The sequence below is a fragment of the Hemiscyllium ocellatum genome, chromosome 18, assembly GCF_020745735.1.
Source record: "Hemiscyllium ocellatum isolate sHemOce1 chromosome 18, sHemOce1.pat.X.cur, whole genome shotgun sequence".
Lineage (NCBI taxonomy): Eukaryota > Metazoa > Chordata > Chondrichthyes > Orectolobiformes > Hemiscylliidae > Hemiscyllium > Hemiscyllium ocellatum.
The window spans coordinates 20715905-20737245 of record NC_083418.1 but is presented as its reverse complement, the minus strand read 5'-3'; the positions used below and the strand labels follow the sequence as shown (position 1 = coordinate 20737245).

Here is a 21341-nt window from a genome sequence, read left to right as displayed (position 1 = left end):
CTAACACCACGAGCAATTTAGCATGGCCAATTCACCCTAAGCTGCACATCTTTGTGACTGTGGGAGGAAACCGGAGCAAACCCACACAGACGCGGGGAGAATGTGCAAACTCCACACAGTCAGTCGCCCGAGGCTGGAATTGAACCTGGGACCCTGGTGCTGTGAGGCAATGAGCCCGGTGCACTGAGCCAACATGCCACTCCAACAGGATTGTATTCATGTTGATTCCACGTTCACATCAAATTGTGGATTGGGGGGCATAAACTTAAAAGACGGCCTGGAAAAGTTTTGTGAGATGATTGCGGCCTCTGCCAAACCCAGGAGGGGAAATCTTTACGGGATTGTTTCCGGGCCTAGCCTTCCCCACGTACGTCCCTGCTGCTGAGCAGAGGCTTTCGGATGTGAACTGAAGTGGGGGGGCCAGGGGGAGGGAAGGTGCAATCCACGTGAATGATTGGGTGTCTCCGGCTGGATTTGCCTCACGCTCCCTGAGCAGGCCTCATTGGCCTAGAGCCGATTTGAATGACTGACACAAACACTCCATGGAAAAACGCCTTAAACTCCAGGCTTTCCACATGATGCTCTTGGCCTGGGGCCCGAACTCCCCCCCACCCCCCCCCCTCCCCTTTGATGGTGCTGAGCTCTGCCAATTGGAAAGCGAGGAGGAGACGGGCCGCATTTCTCCTGTCTGCCTGCTCCCTCACTGTCAGGAACCCAGCGACTCCTACACGCTCAGCAACCAACAGGGGCAGAACGGGCGCCTCCGAAGACTTCTGTCTGTCTGTCTGTCCGTTTCCCTCAGAAAGGGAGAGAAACATCAGGGCCAGAGTTGTCCAGGCTGGCAGTGAAGCAGCCGCAAGCTGGCTGAGAGCAGGGAGGTAGGCCGGGGCCTTGCTGGACAATGGATGCCAGAAAGGTAGTTGGCCAATATCTCCAGAATTGCAAGGCACAGTTGGTGACTGAGTTTGAGGACAGCGGGGTGAGCTACAATAAAATCTGAGACGGGGTGACCAGGGAAGCATGAATATTTCCAGACACCTCTTCGTCAAGGCTGTTTTCCTGGCTGGTGGGAGACGACTGATGTAACGGCCAAGTTGCAGGAGCTCACCATCCTCGTGGTGCTCATGTGTGGAACACCTTCCAGAGGAGTCAGGGTTGACCGAGGTTAGGCTTTTGTTCCCCTTTCCATGGAGAGGGTGTATTCACAGCAGCAGAGTACCCAGCCATCAGAGCGGGAAATGTCCACCCGCTGCCTGAGATCAGACCCACCCAGCTTGGGTGAGGGAGAGAGTGTGAAAGGACAAGGTGGGGGGATGGGCAGGTGGGACAGCTCGAAAGGTTAGACATGGCTAGTGACGGCACAAAGGGTTAAACGAGTAGGCCTGGCTTCACGGACTGGGTCAACGCCATTAAATCCTCTCAGAGAGGGTAAGGAGACCAAAGTCTGACCAGATCAAAGGGCGACTCTCTGCCGAGGGCGAGTGGCGGTTTAACCAGAGGGTCACCATAAGACCATAAGACATCGGAGTGGAAGTAAGGCCTTTCGGCCCATCGAGTCCACTCCGCCATTCAATCGTGGCTGATGGGCGTTTCAACGCCACTCTCCCCGTAGCCATTGGGTCTCAGGCGAGGGGGAGAGTACCAGAAGGAAGGGCCTTCACAGTAACCCTCAGCCAAACCCAACGCATCGCGAACCACCCCAAGCCGTCGGAGTGCCATGACTCTACGACTCAGGCATTGCATGAACACGGGGTGGGGGGAGAGCACTGCTCCTGGTTAGGGTTCCAATGGGACATCACCGCAGTACAGTGTGGGCACTGTGCCAGTGTGAATGAAGGCAGGGAATAAAGGTATTGGCATCGCTCTGCTACACCACCCGCTGCTAGTTATGTACAAATGTACAAATAGGAACAAAGGAGGCCGTTCAGCCGTTCAGGCTGACCCAATATTGGTTCCCATAAATCCCGTTCCACCCGGCTTAATAATACTCAATACTCATTCTGCCCCGAGCTGTCCCAATGCCTGGAATTCTATCCTACACTGAACTTCCATCTCTCCGGCTCCAGTCCAACTCCGGAGCAGGGTGGGAGTGAATCCAACTACTCCCAGGGATACATCACGTGGTCAGAAAACAGCAAGTGCTGGAAACGTTCAGCAGCTACCATCCGTTCTGGGGAAGGTTCGCTCCACATGAAAGGTTAACCCTGCTCTCTCTCTCTCTCCACAGCCACTGACAGAGCCACTGAGCTCTTCCAACCATTTCTGGTTCACAGCCATCGATTTTCACTTGGCGCGTGCTGCCTGGCGTGGGGAGAGCACCCTGAAAACCGAGGGAGACGGGGAAAATATTAAGGAAAAGGATGAATTCAGTGGAGCAGGAAGGGGTTAACAGAGAGCTGGAATGAATGATTGCTGAACACGGGCCCAATCTGTTTCCACTCAGAGGGAGCAGTGAATCAGACAGTACAAGGACCACAAGTCAAGTTCAAATTCACTCTCAAAGCCAGTACTCCACAATGCATTCCAAGTGCTGCACGTTTCAAAGAGAACCCTTGGATTAACGTGATGTTTCCGTCAGTTTAATGAGAGCAGACTCAGGTATGAAGGACCGACACACCCACCCACCCACTGCTGGAGCGAATAAACTTCCATGTCGATTAACAAAACATACTGAGGACAGCAAGAATGTCTCTGCTTGAGGGTAACCCCAGAAACAATAGAAGGTAATGCAGAAAGCAGCTCTCAAAGTTGTTCGACAGAGAAACACCAGAACACAGCTCAGGCAGGGAAACTGACAGCAGACCCATTGATACATCCATTTGATCTACAGCCCTCAGCTCCTCGTAAATCAAAGCTTTACATGGAAGAAATAACCGCCATCTGCTTCAAAGTTGACGACTAGTTTATAATGGTGAGCTGCCAAATGGCATTGCCAGATATAATCCAGCAAGACAGAGGGAGAGTAGGCCTCAGCCACACACAGGATAGAGTGTAAATATCACACTCTCACACAGACACACACACACACACTCTCACACACACAGACACACACTCTCACACAGACACACACACACACTCTCACACAGACACACACACACACTCTCTCACACAGACACTCACTCACACAGACACACACACACACACACTCTCACACACTCACACACAGACACACACACACGCACAGACACACACACACACGCACACACTCTCTCACACAGACACTCACACACACTCTCTCACACAGACACTCACTCACACAGACACAGACACACACACACACACACTCTCACACACTCACACACAGACACACACACACGCACAGACACACACACACACGCACACACTCTCTCACACAGACACTCACACACACACACAGACACACGCACAGACACACACACATGCACATACACACATACACACACACAGACACATACACACACTGACACACACACGCACATACACACACAGACACACATACACACACAGACACATATACACACAGACACACACTCCCTCAGGTTGGAACACAAAGCATGGATTGAGCACAGACACATATTCCCTGCGAGTTACCACTGTCCTCTGAAATATATTCTCCAAGTCTCGGCCTGCTGTATCCTGTACGAGAGCAGGTTGGGAGTGTGTGTGTGTGTGTGTGTATGCAGTGTTGGAGTTCATAGCAAGGTCAGTTCCTGGTTAGACAGCAGCAAGTGCTCCTTACCCCCCAGAGAACCTGAAACTGGAAGCTGTGGGCTTGAACACTGCACCCGGGCCTAGCAGGGCACTCATCATCCGGGGCAATGTAACTCACAGCCAAGGGTGGGCGTTTCTGGACTGGGTCTGAATACCTGAGGATCCACTCAGATCATTCCTGTCGAACCAGTCTGGGCTTTAAATCTGGCTTCAGTCTCTCCTGGAAGATCTCATGGTGTCTGGGTGGGAATGGGGAGTGTAATAATACTTCAAAGGCAATATGGAATAGTCTGTCTGGGCAGGATATTTTCCTCTCTCTCATCATACACACGTTCGTACATGGGAAGGGTGAGAAATATTCATCAGAAACAAACTACCATCAGAGATCATTCAGGCCACTGTGCTTATGTTTGCTATTGGAAGGAACGATTGTGTTAGTCCCACTCTCCTGCAGCTTTCCTACAATTTAATCCCCTTTGTGTATAATCCCAAACTAAGCAACTAGATAGTCTTTTACAAAGTCCGCTTGGAGAAAGGTATACAAATTCACAGCTTTAATTCAAGGCACACACATGCGCTGAAAGAATAAATGAGACACAGGGCTGGATTTTTGTCCAACACAATGAAAGGTTTGCAATTCATATCAGTTCTAGAGTTGGGATTTTGAACTAGTGGCATAGGGGCGTTGCATACATTCATGAAGGGGTTTAAAAGGTCAGGTAGGACTTTCTACATCTAGTACATATCTGAAAGGAGGCGATGGAGTGTTAATGGAGGATGGTGCATGTTGTGGGATCGAGGGGGCAAAATAAACACTTTTTTTAAAAAAGGCGTTAGCTTGCTTAAAATAATCAACACTCACCAAACATGGAGGTTGAAAGCTCTCGGGGTAGTTGGTGGGGGAGATCTGGCTGGACTGTGGTCAGAAGCGAATATAGTTTGTCCCTTAAAAAGGAGTACAGGCCAGTTCAGGGAAAGCCCAGTTACCTGGAGAGGGAGGGGAGGAGGGTCAAGATTTCATCTGTGAAATTTCCAAACCAGGTGAGTTTGGTAGATTATGAAAAAAACCCTGTGAATAAGTGAGCTTGCAGGATTGCCAGCATTTATCTCAGGAGACGTGACAGGAGTTGTGTGTGGGGATGGTGAGGGGGAGGAGCACTAAGAGTCCGTGAGTGAGGGGGGGTCTTGACTCTGGGTCAAAAGGAAAAATCAGACCTGATTTTTTTTTAATTATTCCCCTCGACTCTGTTGGGTATGTGGGCATGCTGCCCATCTCTGGGCTGGTGTAAAAGGGGGCGAGGGGTGCCCGTTCTCTCTCCCCCCCCCTCACCTGTGCCTAAAGCCTCCTTTACCTTTGCTGAACTCGTCCATCTTGATGGGCATGACTGGGCTTTGCGGGGCAGAGTCTCCGCTCAGGGAGTAGCTGTGCTCGGCCTGGATGTCCGGGGTGCCTGGGTCAAGATCCATGTCCAGCAGGGGGCTCTTCTCAGTCAGCACGGGGTCCTCGAAGAAGCTGAACAGCTCGTTGGAGAAATCGTCCAGGTTCTCTGAGAAGTGCTACGGGTGCAGACAGGAAAGCTGTTAGTGTCCGGGGAAGGTGGGGGGATAGCGCAGCCGCATGGACAGGCCAATGGAGCCGGGAATCTCAGCTTCCCAATGGGCAGAGAGAGAGATAAGAGTTAGTGAGAAAGAGAGAGAGAGAGAAAAGAGAGAGAGATAGAGTTAGTGAGAAAGAGAGAGAGATAAGAGTTAGAGAGAAAGAGAGACAGAGAGATAGAGTTAGTGATAGAGAGAGAGAGAAAAGAGAGAGATAAGAGTTAGTGAGAAAGAGAGAGAGAAAAGAGAGAGAGGTAAGAGTGTGTGAGAGAGAGAGAGAAAAGAGAGAGAGAGATAAGAGTTAGTGAGAGAGAGAGAAAAGAGAGAGACAAGAGTTAGTGAGAAAGAGAGAGAGAGAAAAGAGAGAGACAGAGAGATAAGAGTTAGTGAGAGAGAGAGAAAAGAGAGATAGAGTTAGTGAGAAAGAGAGAGAGAAAAGAGAGAGAGAGATAAGAGTTACTGAGAAAGAGAGAGAGAGAGATAAGAGTGAGAAAGAGAAGAGAGAGAGATAAGAATTAGTGAGAAAGACAGAGAGAGAGAAGAGTTAGTGAGAGACAGAGAGTTAGACGGACAGAGATAAAGAGAGACATGGGGGGGGGGGGGGGAGAGAGAGAAGGCAGGAGGGCTTCCAAACCACAAAGCCATAAAGATGTACAGCATGGAAACAGACCCTTCGGTCCAACCCATCCATGCTGACCAGATATCCCAACCCAATCTAGTCCCACCTGCCAGCACCCAGCCCATATCCCCCCAAACCCTTCCTATTCATAGACCCATCCAAATGCCTCTTAAATGTTGTAATTGTACCAGCCTCCACCACTTCCTCTGGCAGCTCATTCCATACACGTACCACCCTCTGTGTGAAAAAGGTTAGGTCCCTTTTCTATCTTTCCCCTCTCCCCGTAATGAAGGAGGAAGAGCCCAGTTGGGCAACGTGAGGAGATCTGATCTGCCCAGTGAGTCAGGGTTAGAATGTCCTGCCTAATGGACACAGAGACAAAAACAGCAAGGGAATGGGACACACACTTACAGCAGGACAGAGATGTGGGAACACAACCAAAACAATTGGATTGCCTATTGAATGAGCTAGCACAGACTTGATGGGTCAAATGGCCTTCCCACATGGGGTATCACTCTATGGTTCTGTAATAAATCGCCAATCTAACCCAGTCACCAAGTCATGTTTAAATTGCTGATGTTTGCACGACTAAACACTGCCCTAGTGATAGGGAGGAGCTGGTCAGGATGGGGTCAGGGGTTAACAGGCTTCCAATGGGAAACCCAGCCCAGGGTTGGTTTTACAAGGAGCCCAGGCTCTGGGAGCCTCCATATCATGTCAACAGACTCAGTGTGGGATTTCTGCAACAGCCATGTTCTACCGACCTCCCCCCCCCACAGAGTGCGAGAGCTGTCTCAGCCCCTTCACTCAATGACCAGGCTCAGAGCTGGACCAGTCCTGAGTACTCCCATCACAACTCCCACCACAGCGTCAGGCTCACACTGCTCGGGTCAAACCTCTCAGAGCATCAGCCATGGCAGCCACAGGGCAACACACACACCCAGCACCCAGCACCTACACTCATCACCCAGGGACACACACACACCCAGCACCCAGCACCTACACTCATCACCCAGGGACACACACACACCCAGCACCTACACTCATCACCCAGGGGGACACACACACCCAGCACCCAGCACCTACACTCATCACCCAGGGACACACACACACCCAGCACCTACACTCATCACCCAGGGGGACACACACACACCCAGCACCTACACTCATCACCCAGGGACACACACACACCCAGCACCCAGCACCTACACTCATCACCCAGGGACACACACACACCCAGCACCCAGCACCTACACTCATCACCCAGGGGGACACACACACACCCAGCACCCAGCATCGACACTCATCACCCAGGGAGACACACACACACCCAGCACCCAGCACCTACACTCATCACCCAGGGGGACACACACACACCCAGCACCCAGCATCGACACTCATCACCCAGGGAGACACACACACACCCAGCACCCAGCACCTACACTCATCACCCAGGGGGACACACACACACCCAGCACCCAGCATCGACACTCATCACCCAGGGAGACACACACACACCCAGCACCCAGCACCTACACTCATCACCCAGGGACACACACACACCCAGCACCCAGCACCTACACTCGTCACCCAGGGACACACACACACCCAGCACCTACACTCATCACCCTGGGACACACACACACCCAGCTCCCAGCACCTACACTCATCACCCAGGGACACACCCAGCACCCAGCACCTACACTCATCACCCAGGGACACACACACACCCCCAGCACCTACACTCATCACCCAGGGACACACACACCCAGCACCCAGCACCTACACTCATCACCCAGGGACACACACACCCAGCACCCAGCACCTACACTCATCACCCAGGGACACACACACCCAGCACCTACACTCATCACCCAGGGACACACACACACCCAGCACCCAGCACCTACACTCATCACCCAGGGACACACACACACCCAGCACCTAGCACCTACACTCATCACCCAGGGACACACACACACACCCAGCACCTACACTCATCACCCAGGGACACACACACACCCAGCACCTACACTCATCACCCAGGGGGACACACACACACATCCAGCACCTACACTCATCACCCAGGGAGACACACACACACCCAGCACCCAGCACCTACACTCATCACCCAGGGGGACACACACACACCCAGCACCCAGCATCGACACTCATCACCCAGGGAGACACACACACACCCAGCACCCAGCACCTACACTCATCACCCAGGGACACACACACACCCAGCACCCAGCACCTACACTCGTCACCCAGGGACACACACACACCCAGCACCTACACTCATCACCCTGGGACACACACACACCCAGCTCCCAGCACCTACACTCATCACCCAGGGACACACCCAGCACCCAGCACCTACACTCATCACCCAGGGACACACACACACCCCCAGCACCTACACTCATCACCCAGGGACACACACACCCAGCACCCAGCACCTACACTCATCACCCAGGGACACACACACCCAGCACCCAGCACCTACACTCATCACCCAGGGACACACACACCCAGCACCTACACTCATCACCCAGGGACACACACACACCCAGCACCTACACTCATCACCCAGGGGGACACACACACACATCCAGCACCTACACTCATCACCCAGGGACACACACACACACCCAGCACCCAGCACCGACACTCATCACCCAGGGACACACACACACCCAGCACCTACACTCATCACCCAGGGACACACACACACACCCAGCACCTACACTCATCACCCAGGGACACACACACACACCCAGCACCTACACTCATCACCCAGGGACACACACACACCCAGCACCCAGCATCGACACTCATCACCCAGGGGGACACACACACACCCAGCACCTACACTCATCACCCAGGGACACACACACACCCAGCACCTACACTCATCACCCAGGGACACACACACACCCAGCACCTACACTCATCACCCAGGGACACACACACACACCCAGCACCTACACTCATCACCCAGGGACACACACACACACCCAGCACCTACACTCATCACCCAGGGACACACACACACACCCAGCACCCAGCACCTACACTCATCACCCAGGGGGACATACCGATACAACAAGGACCCTCACTCACTCTGACAGGGACCCTCACTCTCCCCAACAGGGACCCTGACACTCCGACAGTGAACCCTCACTCACTCCGGCAGCAAATCCCTCACTCACTCCGAGTGAACCCTCTGTCAGTCCGACACTGAGTCCCTCACTCACTCCAACAGTAAACCCTCACTCACTCCGACAGTCAACCCTCACTCATTCCGATAGTGAAATCTCACTCAATCCGATAGTGAGTGACACTCCGACAGTGAGTCCCTCACTCACTCCGAGAGTGAACCCTCAGTCAGTCCGACACTGAGTCACTCACTCACTCCGACAGCGAGTCCCTCACTCACACCGACAGTGATCCCTCCCTCATTCCGACAGCGAATCCCTACCTCACTCCGAGAGTGAACCCTCACTCACTCCAACAATGAGTCCATAACTCACTCCGACAGTGAGTGCCTCACTCACTCCGACAACGAACCCTCATTCCAACAGCGAATCCCTCACTCACTCCGAGAGTGAGCCCTCACTCACTCCGACAGTGAACCCCCACTCAATCCAACTGTGAACCCTCACTCACTCCGATAGCGAGTGACACTCCGACCGTGAGTCCCTCATTCACTCCGACAGTGAACCCTCACTCACTCCAACAGTGAATCCTCACTCACTCCGATAGTGAACCCTCACTCACTCCGATAGTGAAAGCTCACTCACTCTGAGAGTCAACCCTCACTCACTCCGACAGTTAGTCCCTCACTCACTCCGACAGTGAGTCCCTCACTCATTCCGACAGCGAGTGCATCACTCACTCTGAGAGTCAACCCTCACTCACTCCGACAATGAACCCTCATTCCAACAGCGAATCCCTCACTCACTCCGAGAGTGAACCCTCAATCACTCCGACAGTGAGTCCCTCACTCACTCCGACAATGAAAGCTCACTCACTCCGAGAGCCAACCCTCATTCACTCCAACAGTGAACCCTCCTCACTCCGACACTGAGTCCCGATCTCACTCCGACAGTGAACCCTCACTCACTCCGACAGCGAGTGCGTCACTCACTCAATCCGAGAGTGAACCCTCAATCACTCCGACAGTGAGTCCCTCACTCACTCCGACAGTGAAAGCTCACTCACTCCGAGAGTCAACCCTCTATCATCCGACAGTGAACCCTCACTCACTCCGACAGCGAGTCCCTCAGTCACTCCGACAGTGAACCATCACTCACTCCGACAGCGAGTCCCTCACTCACTCCGACAGTGAACCCTCACTCACTCCAACAGCGAGTGCGTCTCTCACTCCGAGAGTGAACCCGCACACTCCGACAGCGAGTCCCTCACTCACTCCGACAGTGAACCGTCACTCACTCCGACAGCGAGTCCCTCAGTCACTCCGACAGTGAACCATCATTCACTCCGACAGCGAGTCCCTCACTCACTCTGACAGTGAGTCCCTCACTCTCTCTGACAGTGAACCCTCACACACTCCGACAGTGAACCCTCACTCACTCTGACAGTGAACCCTCACTCACTCTGACAGTGAACACTTATTCACTCCAACGGTGCGTCCCTGAGTCACTCCGACAGCAAGTCCCTCAGGCACTCCGAGAGTGAACCCTCACTGCGAAAGTGAACCCTCACTCACTACGAGAGCAAGTGCCTCACTCACTCCAACAATGCTCACTCACTCCAACAGCGAATCCCTCACTCACTTCGAGAGTGTACCCTCACTCACTCCAACAGTGAATCCTCACTCACTCCAACAGTGAGTGACACTCCGATAGTGAGTGCCTCACTCACTCCGACACTGAGTCCTGAACCCACTCCGACAAGTCCCTCACTCACTCCGACAGCAAGTCCCTCACTCAGTCCGACAGCGAGTCCCTCACTCACTCCGACAGTGAGTCCCTCACTGACTCTGACAGCAAGTCCCTCACTCACTCCAACAGTAAGTGCCTCACTCACTCAAATGGCAAGTCCCTCATTCACTCCGGCAGTGAACCCTCACTCACTCCGATCGTGAAACCTCACTCACTCCGACAGTCAAAGCTCATTCACTCCGACAGTGAGTGACACTCCGACAGTGAGTCCCTCACTCACTCCGACAGTCAACCCTCACTCACTCTGACAGTGAGTCCCTCACTCACTCAAATAGCAAGTCCCTCATTCACTCCGGCAGCGAACCCTCACACACCGATAGTGAAATCTCACTCATTCCGAGAGGGATCCCTCACTCACTCCCACATTGAGTCCCTCACACACTCCGACAGTGAGACCCTCACTCACTCCGACAGTGAGTCGCTCACTTACTCTGACAGCAAGTCCCTCACTCACTCCGACAGAGAACCCTCAATCACACCGACAGTGAGTGACACTCCGATAGTGAGTCCCTCACTCACTCCGACAATGAACCCTCATTCACTCCAACAGCGAATCCCTCACTCACTCCGAGAGTGAACCCTCAATCACTCCGACAGTGAGTCCCTCACTCACTCCGACAGTGAAACCTCAATCACTCCGACAGTGAGTCCCTCAGTCACTCCGACAGTGAACCCTCACTCACTCCGATAGTGAAACCTCACTCAATCCGACGGTGCGTCCCTGAGTCACTCCAACAGCAAGTCCCTCAGGCACTCCGAGAGTGAACCCTCACTGCGACAGTGAACCCTCACTCACTACGAGAGCGAGTGCCTCACTCACTCCAACAATGCTCACTCACTCCAACAGCGAATCCCTCACTCACTCCGAGAGTGTACCCTCACTCACTCCAACAGTGAACCCTCACTCACTCTGACAGTGAACCCTCACTCACTCCGACAGTGAGTGACACTCCGATAGTGAGTCCCTCACTCACTCCGACACTGAGTCCCGAACCCACTCCGACAGCAAGTCCCTCACTCACTCCGACAGTGAACCCTCACTCACTCCGACACTGAGTCCCTCACTCGCTCCGACAGTGAACCCTCACTCACTCCGACAGTGAGTGACACTCCGATAGTGAGTCCCTCACTCACTCCGACACTGAGTCCCGAACCCTCTCCGACAGCAAGTCCCTCACTCACTCCGACAGCAAGTCCCTCACTCACTCCAACAGTGAGTCCCGAACCCACTCTGACAGGGAGTCCCTCACTCTCTCCGACAGCAAGTCATTCACTCACTCCAACAGTAAGTGCCTCACTCATTCAAATGGCAAGTCCCTCATTCACTCCGGCAGCGAACCCTCACTCACTCCGATCGTGAAACATCACTCACTCCGACAGTCAACGCTCACTCACTCCAACAGTGAACCCTCATTCACTCCGAAAGTGAGTGACACTCCGACAGTGAGTCCCTAACTCACTACGACAGTGAACCCTCACTCAATCCAACTGTGAACCTCACTCACTCCGATAGTGAAAGCTCACTCACTCCGAGAGTCAACCCTCTATCATCCGACAGTGAACCCTCACTCACTCCGACCGAGAGTGACACTCCGTCCGTGAGTCCCTCATTCACTCCGACAGTGAACCCTCACTCAATCCAACAGTGAGTGACACTGAGACAGTGAGTGCCTCACTCACGCCAACAGTGAACCCTCACTCACTCCGAAAGTAAAACCTCACTCACTCCGATAGTGAAACCTCACTCACTCCGATAGTGAAACCTCACTCACACAGACAGTGAACCCTTACTCACTCCGCCAGTTAGTCCCTCACACACCAAGAGTCAACCCTCACTCACTCCGACAATGAACCCTCATTCCAACAGCGAATCCCTCACTCACTCCGACAGTGAGACCCTCACTCACTCCGACAGTGAACCCTCACTTAATCCAACTGTGAACCCTCACTCACTCCAATAGTGAAAGCTCACTCGCTCCGAGACTCAACCCTCAATCATCCGACAGTGAACCCTCACTCACTCCGATAGAGAGTGACACTCCGACCGTGAGTCCCTCATTCACTCCGACAGTGAATCCTCATTCACTCCGACAGCGAGTGCGTCACTCACTCCGAGAGTGAACCCTCACTCACTCCGACAGTGAATGCGTCACTCACTACGAGAGTGAACCTTCACTCACGCTGACAATGAACTCTCACTCACTCCAACAGTGAACCCTCACTCACTCCGACAGCGAGTCCCTCACTCACTCTGACAGTGAACCCTCACTCACTCCGACAGTGAACCCTCACTCACTAAGAGAACGAGTGACTCACTCACTCCAACAATGCTCACTCACTCCAACAGCGAATCCCTCACTCATTCCGAGAGTGTACCTTCACTCACTCCGACAGTGCTTCCCTGAGTCACTCTGACAGCAAGTCCCTCAGGCACTCCGAGAGTGAACCCTCACTCACTGCGACAGTGAACCCTCACTCACTAAGAGAACGAGTGACTCACTCACTCCAAAAATGCTCACTCACTCCAACAGCGAATCCCGCACTCACTCCGAGAGTGTACCCTCACTCACTCCAACAGTGAACCCTCACTCACTCTGACAGTGAACCCTCACTCAAACCGACAGTTAGTCCCTCACTCACTCCGACAGTGAACCCTCACTCACTCTGACAGTTAGTCCCTCACTCACTCCGACAGTGAGTCCCTCACTTACTCCGACAGTGAACTCTCACTCACTCCAACAGTGAGCCCTCACTCACGCCGATAGTGAAACCTCACTCACGCCGATAGTGAAACCTCACTCACTCTGACAACGAACCCTCATTCCAACAGCGAATCGCTCACTCACTCCGATAGTGAAAGCTCACTCACTCCGAGATTCAACCCTCTATCATCCGACAGTGAACCCTCACTCACTCCGATAAAGAGTGACACTCCGACCGTGAGTCCCTCATTCACTCCGACAGTGAACCCTCACTCACTCCGACAGTGAGTCCCTAACTCACTCCGACAGTGAACCCTCACACACTGACAGTGAACACTCACTCACTCCGACAGTGAACCCTCACTCACTCCGACAGCGAGGGCATCACTCACTACGAGAGTGAACCCTCACTCACTGACAGTGAACCCTCACTCACTCTGACAGTTAGTCCCTCACTCACTCCGACAGTGAGTCCCTCACTCACTCCGACAGTGAACCCTCACTCACTCCAACAGTGAACCCTCACTCACGCCGATAGTGAAACCTCACTCACTCCGACACTGAGTCCCGAACTCACTCCGACAGTGAACCCTCACTCACTCCGACAGCGAGTGCGTCACTCACTCCGAGAGTGAACCCTCACTCACTCCGACAATGAACCTTTATTCCAACAGCGAATCCCTCACTCACTCCGAGAGAGAACCCTCACTCACTCCGATAGTGAAAGCTCACTCACTCCAAGAGTCATCCCTCTATCATCCGACAGTGAACTCTCACTCACTCCGATAGAGAGTGACACTCCAACCGTGAATCCCTCATTCACTCCGACAGAGAACCCTCACTCACTCTGACAGTGAGTCCCTAACTCACTCCGACAGTGAACCCTCACTCACTTCGACAGCGAGTGCATCACTCACTCCGAGAGTGAACCCTCACACACTCCAACAGTGAGTGCATCACTCACTACGAGAGTGAACCCTCACTCACTCCGATAGTGAAAGCTCACTCACTCCAAGAGTCAACCCTCTATCATCCGACAGTGAACTCTCACTCACTCCGATAGAGAGTGACACTCTGTGAGTCCCTAACTCACTCCGACAGTGAACCCTCACACACACCGACAGTGAGTGCATCACTCACTCCGAGAGTGAATCCTCACACACTCCGACAGTGTGTGCATCACTCACTACGAGAGTGAACCCTCACTCACTCCGACAGTGACTGACACTCCGACAGTGAGCCCCTCATTCACATCAACAGTGAACCCTCACTCACTCTGACAGCGAGTCCCTCACTCCAATAGTGCATCCCTGAGTCACTCCGACAGCGAGTCCCTCGGGCACTCCGACAGCGAACCCTCACTCACTCCGACAGTGAACCCTCACTCACTCCAACAGTAAACCCTCACTCACTCCGACAGTGCGTCCCTGAGTCACTCCGACAGCAAGTCCCTCAGGCACTCCGAGAGTGAACCCTCACTCACTGCGACAGTGAACCCTCACTCACTAAGAGAGCGAGTGACTCACTCACACCAACAATGCTCACTCACTCCAATAGTGAATCCCTCACTCACTCCGACACTGAGTCCCTCACTCACTCCAGCAGTGAACCCTCACTCACTCCGACAGTTAGTCCCTCACTCACTCCGACAGTGAACTCTCACTCACTCCAACAGTGAACCCTCACTCACGCCGATAGTGAAACCTCACTCACACCGACAGTGAGTCCCTCACTCACTCTGACAGCAAGTCCCTCACTCACTCCAACACTGAGTCCTGAACTCACTCCGACAGTGAACCCTCACTCACTCCGACAGCGAGTGCGTCACTCACTCCGAGAGTGAACCCTCACTCACTCCGACAACGAATCCTCATTCCAACAGCGAATCCCTCACTCACTCCAAGAGTGAACCATCACTCACTCCGATAGTGAAAGCTCACTCACTTCGAGAGTCAACCCTCTATCATCCGGCAGTGAACTCTCACTCACTCCGATAAAGAGTGACACTCCGACCGTGAATCCCTCATTCACTCCGAGAGTGAACCCTCACACACTCCGACAGTGAGTGCATCACTCACTACGAGAGTGAACCCTCACTCACTCCAACAGTGAGTGCATCACTCACTACGAGAGTGAACCCTCACTCACTCCGATAGTGAAAGCTCACTCACTCCAAGAGTCAACCCTCTATCATCCGACAGTTAAATCTCACTCACTCCGATAGAGAGTGACACTCCGACCGTGAATCCCTCATTCACTCCGACAGTGAACCCTCACTCACTCCGACAGTGAGTCCCTTACTCACTCCGAGAGTGAACCCTCACACACTCCGACAGTGAACCCTCACTCACACCGACAGTGAACCCTCACTCACTCCGACAGCGAGTGCGTCACTCACTCCGAGAGTGAACTCTCACTCACTGTGACAGTGAACCCTCACTCACTATGGAGTGCCTCACTAACTCCAACAATGAACCCTCACTCCAACAGCGAATCCCTCACTCACTCCAAGAGTGAATCGTCACACACTGAGAGTGACACTCCGACGGTGAGCCCCACAATCACTCCGACAGTGAACCCTCACTCACTCCGACAGTGAGTCCCTCACTCACTCCGACAGTGAACCCTCACTCACTCCGACAGTGAGTCCCTCACTCACTCCGACAGTGAACCCTCAATCACTCCGACAGCGAGTGCGTCACTCACTCCGAGAGTGAACCCTCACTCACTCCGACAGTGCACCCTCACGCACTAAGAGAACGAGCGCCTCACTCACTCCGACAATGAACCCTCACTCCAACAGCGAATCCCTCACTCCGATAGTGAAACCTCACTCACTCCAACAGTCAACCCACACTCACTCCAACAGTGAATCCTCAGTCACTCCGACAGTGCACCCTCACGCACTCCGACAGTGAGCCCTCACTCACTCCGACAGTGCACCCTCACTCACACCGACAGTGAACCCTCACTCACTCCGACAGTGAATCACTCACTTACTCCGGCAGTGAGTCCCTCACTCACACCGACAGTGAGTCCCTCACTCACACCGACAGTGAGTCCCTCACTCACACCGACAGTGAACCCTCACTCACTCCGACAGTGAGTCCCTCACTCACACCGACAGTGAGTCCCTCACTCACACCGACAGTGAACCCTCACTCACTCCGACAGTGCACCCACACTCACTCCGACAGTGAACCCTCACTCACTGCGACAGTGCACCCTCATTCACTCTGACAGTGAGTGACAATCCGACAGTCCCTCACTCACTCTGACAATGAGTCCCTCACTCACTCCAACAGCGAATCCCTCACACACTCCGATAGTGAACCCTCAGACACTCCGACAGTGAGTGACACTCCGAAAGTGAGTCCCTCACTCACTCCAACTGTGAACCCTCACTCACTCCGATAGTGAAACCTCACTCACTCCGATAGTGAAACCTCACTCACACCGACAGTGAACCCTCACTCACTCCGACAGCGAGTGTGTCACTCCCTCCGAGAGTGAACCTTCACTCACTCCGACAATGAACCCTCATTCCAACAGCGAATCCCTCACTCACTCCGAGAGTGAACCTTCAATCACTCCGACAATGAGTCCCTCACTCACTCTGACAGTGAACCCTCACTCACTCCGACACTGAGTGACACTCCGACAGTGATCCCTCGCACACTTCGACAGAGAACGCTCACTCACTCCGAGAGTGAGTTCCTCACTCACTCCCACAGTGAACGCTCACTCACTCCGACAGCGAGTCCCTCACACACTCTGACAGTGAACCCTCACTCACTCCGACACTGACACTCCGACAGTGATCCCTCGCACACTTCGACAGTGATCGCTCACTCAGTCCGAGAGTGAGTGCCTCACTCACTCCCACAGTGAACGCTCACTCACTCCGACAGCGAGTCCCTCACTCACTCCGACAGTGAATCCTCACTCACTCCGACAGTGAATCCCTCACTCACTCCAACAGTGCACCCTCACTCACTCCGACACTGAGTCCCGAACTCACTCCGACAGTGAACTCTCACTCACTCCGACAGCGAGTGCGTCCCTCACTCCGAGAGTGAACCCTCACTCACTGCGACAGAGAACCCTCATTCCAACAGCGAATCCCTCACTCACTCCGAGAGTGAACCTTCAATCACTCCGACAATGAGTCCCTCACTCACTCTGACAGTGAACCCTCACTCACTCCGACACTGAGTGACACTCTGACAGTGATCCCTCGCACACTTCGACAGAGAACGCTCACTCACTCCGAGAGTGAGTTCCTCACTCACTCCCACAATGAACGCTCACTCACTCCGACAGCGAGTCCCTCACACACTCTGACAGTGAACCCTCACTCACTCCGACACTGACACTCCGACAGTGATCCCTCGCACACTTCGACAGTGATCGCTCACTCAGTCCGAGAGTGAGTGCCTCACTCACTACCACAGTGAACGCTCACTCACTCCGAGAGTGAACCCTCACTCACTCCAACAGTGAACCTTCACTCAATCCAACTGTGAACCCTCACTCACTCCGACAGCGAGTGCATCACTCACTCCAAGAGTGAACCCTCACTCACTGCAACAGAGAACCCTCATTCCAACAGCGAATCCCTCACTCTCTCCGAGAGTGAACCCTCAATCACTCCGACAATGAGTCCCTAACTCACTCCGAAAGTGAACCCTCATTCACTCCGACAGTGAATGACACTCCGACAGTGAGCCCTCACTCACTCCGACAGTGAACTCTCACTCAATCCAACTGTGAACCCTCACTCACTCCGATAGTGAACCCTCACTCACTCCGAAAGTGAACCCTCACTCACAACGACAGTGAACCCTCACTCACTCCGATAGTGAACCCTCACTCACACCGACAGTGAACCCTCACTCACTCCGACAGCGAGTCCCTAACTCACTCTGACAGTAAACCCTCACTCACTCCGACCGAGAGTGACACTCCGACCGTGAGTCCCTCATTCACTCCGACAGTGAACCCTCACTCAATCCGACAGTGAGTGACACTGGGACAGTGAGTGCCTCACTCACGCCAAAGTGAACCCTCACTCACTCCGAAAGTGAACCAACACTCACTCCGATAGTGAAAGCTCACTCACTCCAAGAGTCAACCCTCCATCATCCGACAGTGAACCCTCACTCACTCTGACCGAGAGTGACACTCCGACCGTGAGTCCCTCATTGACTCCGACAGCAAGTCCCTCACTCACTCCAACTGTGAGTGACACTCGGACTTGAGTGCCTCACTCACACCAACAGTGAACCCTCACTCACTCCGAAAGTGAACCCTCACTCACAACGACAGTGAACCCTCACTCACTCCGATAGTGAACCCTCACTCACACCGACAGTGAACCCTCACTCACTCCGACAGCGAGTCCCTAACTCACTCTGACAGTAAACCCTCACTCACTCCGACACTGAGTGACACTCCGACAGTGATCCCTCGCACACTTCGACAGTGAACGCTCACTCACTCCGAGAGTGAGTGCCTCACTCACTCCCACAGTGAACGCTCACTCACTCCGACAGCGAGTCCCTCACGTACTCCAACAGTGAACCCTCACTCACTCCGACAATGAACCCTCATTCCAACAACGAATCCCTCACTCACTCCAAGAATGAACCCTCAATCACTCCGACAGTGAGTCCCTCACTCACTCCGACAGCGAGTCCCTAACTCACTCTGACAGTAAACCCTCACTCACTCCGACACTGAGTGACACTCCGACAGTGATCCCTCGCACTCTTCGACAGTGAACGCTCACTCACTCCGACAGCGAGTCCCTCACTCACTCCGACAGTGAATCCTCACTCACTCCGACAGTGAATCCCTCACTCACTCCAACAGTGCACCCTCACTCACTCCGACACTGAGTCCCGAACTCACTCCGACAGTGAACTCTCACTCACTCCGACAGCGAGTGCGTCCCTCACTCCGAGAGTGAACCCTCACTCACTGCGACAGAGAACCCTCATTCCAACAGCGAATCCCTCACTCACTCCGAGAGTGAACCCTCAATCACTCCGACAATGAGTCCCTCACTCACTCCGACAGTGAACCCTCACTCACTCCGACAGTGAACCCTCATTCACTCCGACAGTGAGTGACACTCCGACAGTGAGAGACACTCCGACAGTGAGTCCCTCACTCACTCCGACAATGAATCCCTCACTCACTCCGACAGTGAACCCTCACTCAATCCAACTGTGAACCTCACTCACTCCGATAGTGAAACCTCACTCACTCCGAGAGTCAACCCTCTATCATCCGACAGCGAACCCTCACTCACTCCGACCGAGAGTGACACTCCGACCGTGAGTCCCTCATTCACTCCGACAGTGAACCCTCACTCAATCCGACAATGAGAGACACTGGGACAGAGAGTGCCTCACTCACGCCAATAGTGAACCCTCACTCACTCCGATAGTGAAACCTCACTCACTCTGATAGTGAAACCTCACTCAATCCGACAGTGAACCCTCACTCACTACGACAGCGAGTGCGTCACTCACTCCGAGAGTGAACCCTCACTCACTCCGACAATGAACCCTCATTCCAACAGCGGATCCCTCACTCACTCCGAGATGAACCCTCAATCACTCCGACAGTGAGTCCCTCACTCACTCTGACAGTGAACCCTCACTCAATGCAACTGTGAACCCACACTCACTCCGATAGTGAAACCTCACTCGCTCCAACAGTGAACCCTCACTCACTCCGACAGTGAGTCCCTCACTCACTCCGACAGTGAACCCTCACTCAATGCAACTGTGAACCCACACTCACTCCGATAGTGAAACCTCATTCGCTCCAACAGTGAACCCTCACTCACTCCGACAGCGAGTTCGTCACTCACTCCGAGAGTGAACCCTCACTCACTGCGACAGAGAACCCTCATTCCAACAGTGAGACCCTCACTCACTCCGACAGTGAACCCTAACTCACTCCGAAAGTGAACTCTCATTCACTCCGACAGTGAGTGACACTCCGTCAATGAATCCCTCACTCACTCCGACAGTGAACCCTCACTCAATCCAACTGTGAACCCTCACTCGCTCTGACAGAGAGTGACACTTCGACCGTGAGTCCCTCATTCACTCCGACAGTGAAACCTCACTCACTCCGACAGCGAGTCCCTAACTCACTCTGACAGGGTGTCCCTCACTCACTCCGACAGTGAACCCTCACTCACTCCGACACTGAGTGACACTCGGACAGTGATCCCTCGCACACTTCGACAGTGAACGCTCACTCACTCCGACAGTGAACCCTCACTCACTCCAACATCCCTCACTCACTCCGAGAGTGAACCCTCACTCACTCCGACAGTGCACCCTCACGCACTACGAGAGCGAGTGCCTGACTCACTCCGACAGTGAACCCTTCACTCCAACAGCGAATCCCTCACTCACTTCGAGAGTGAACCCTCAGCCACTCCGACAGCGAGTGCGTCACTAACTCCGAGAGTGAACACTCACTCACATTGACAATGAGTCCCTCACGTACTCCAACAGTGAACCCTCACTCACTCCGACAGCGAGTCACTCACTCACTCTGACAGTGAACCCTGACTCACTCCGACAGTGAACCCTCACTCACTCTGACAGTGAATCCCTCACTCACTCCGACAGCGAATCCCTCACTCACTCCGAGAGTGAACCCTCACTCACTCCGACAGCGAGTGCGTCAATTACTCCGAGAGTGAACACTCACTCACTTTGACAGTGAACCCTCAGT

The 21341-nt window shown here is 53.6% G+C and overlaps 1 protein-coding gene across 3 annotated transcripts in view; it reads right to left on the bottom strand.

Moving 5' to 3' along the window:
• Window positions 1–21341, bottom strand: part of creb3l1 (cAMP responsive element binding protein 3-like 1) — a 234315-nt gene that overhangs the window by 43439 nt on the left and 169535 nt on the right. For all 3 annotated transcript variants that reach the window (XM_060838413.1, XM_060838414.1, XM_060838415.1), the window contains exon 2: window positions 5043–5247. In XM_060838413.1, the coding sequence (XP_060694396.1) occupies window positions 5043–5247 (205 nt within the window). The remainder of the gene's footprint in view (window positions 1–5042; window positions 5248–21341) is intronic.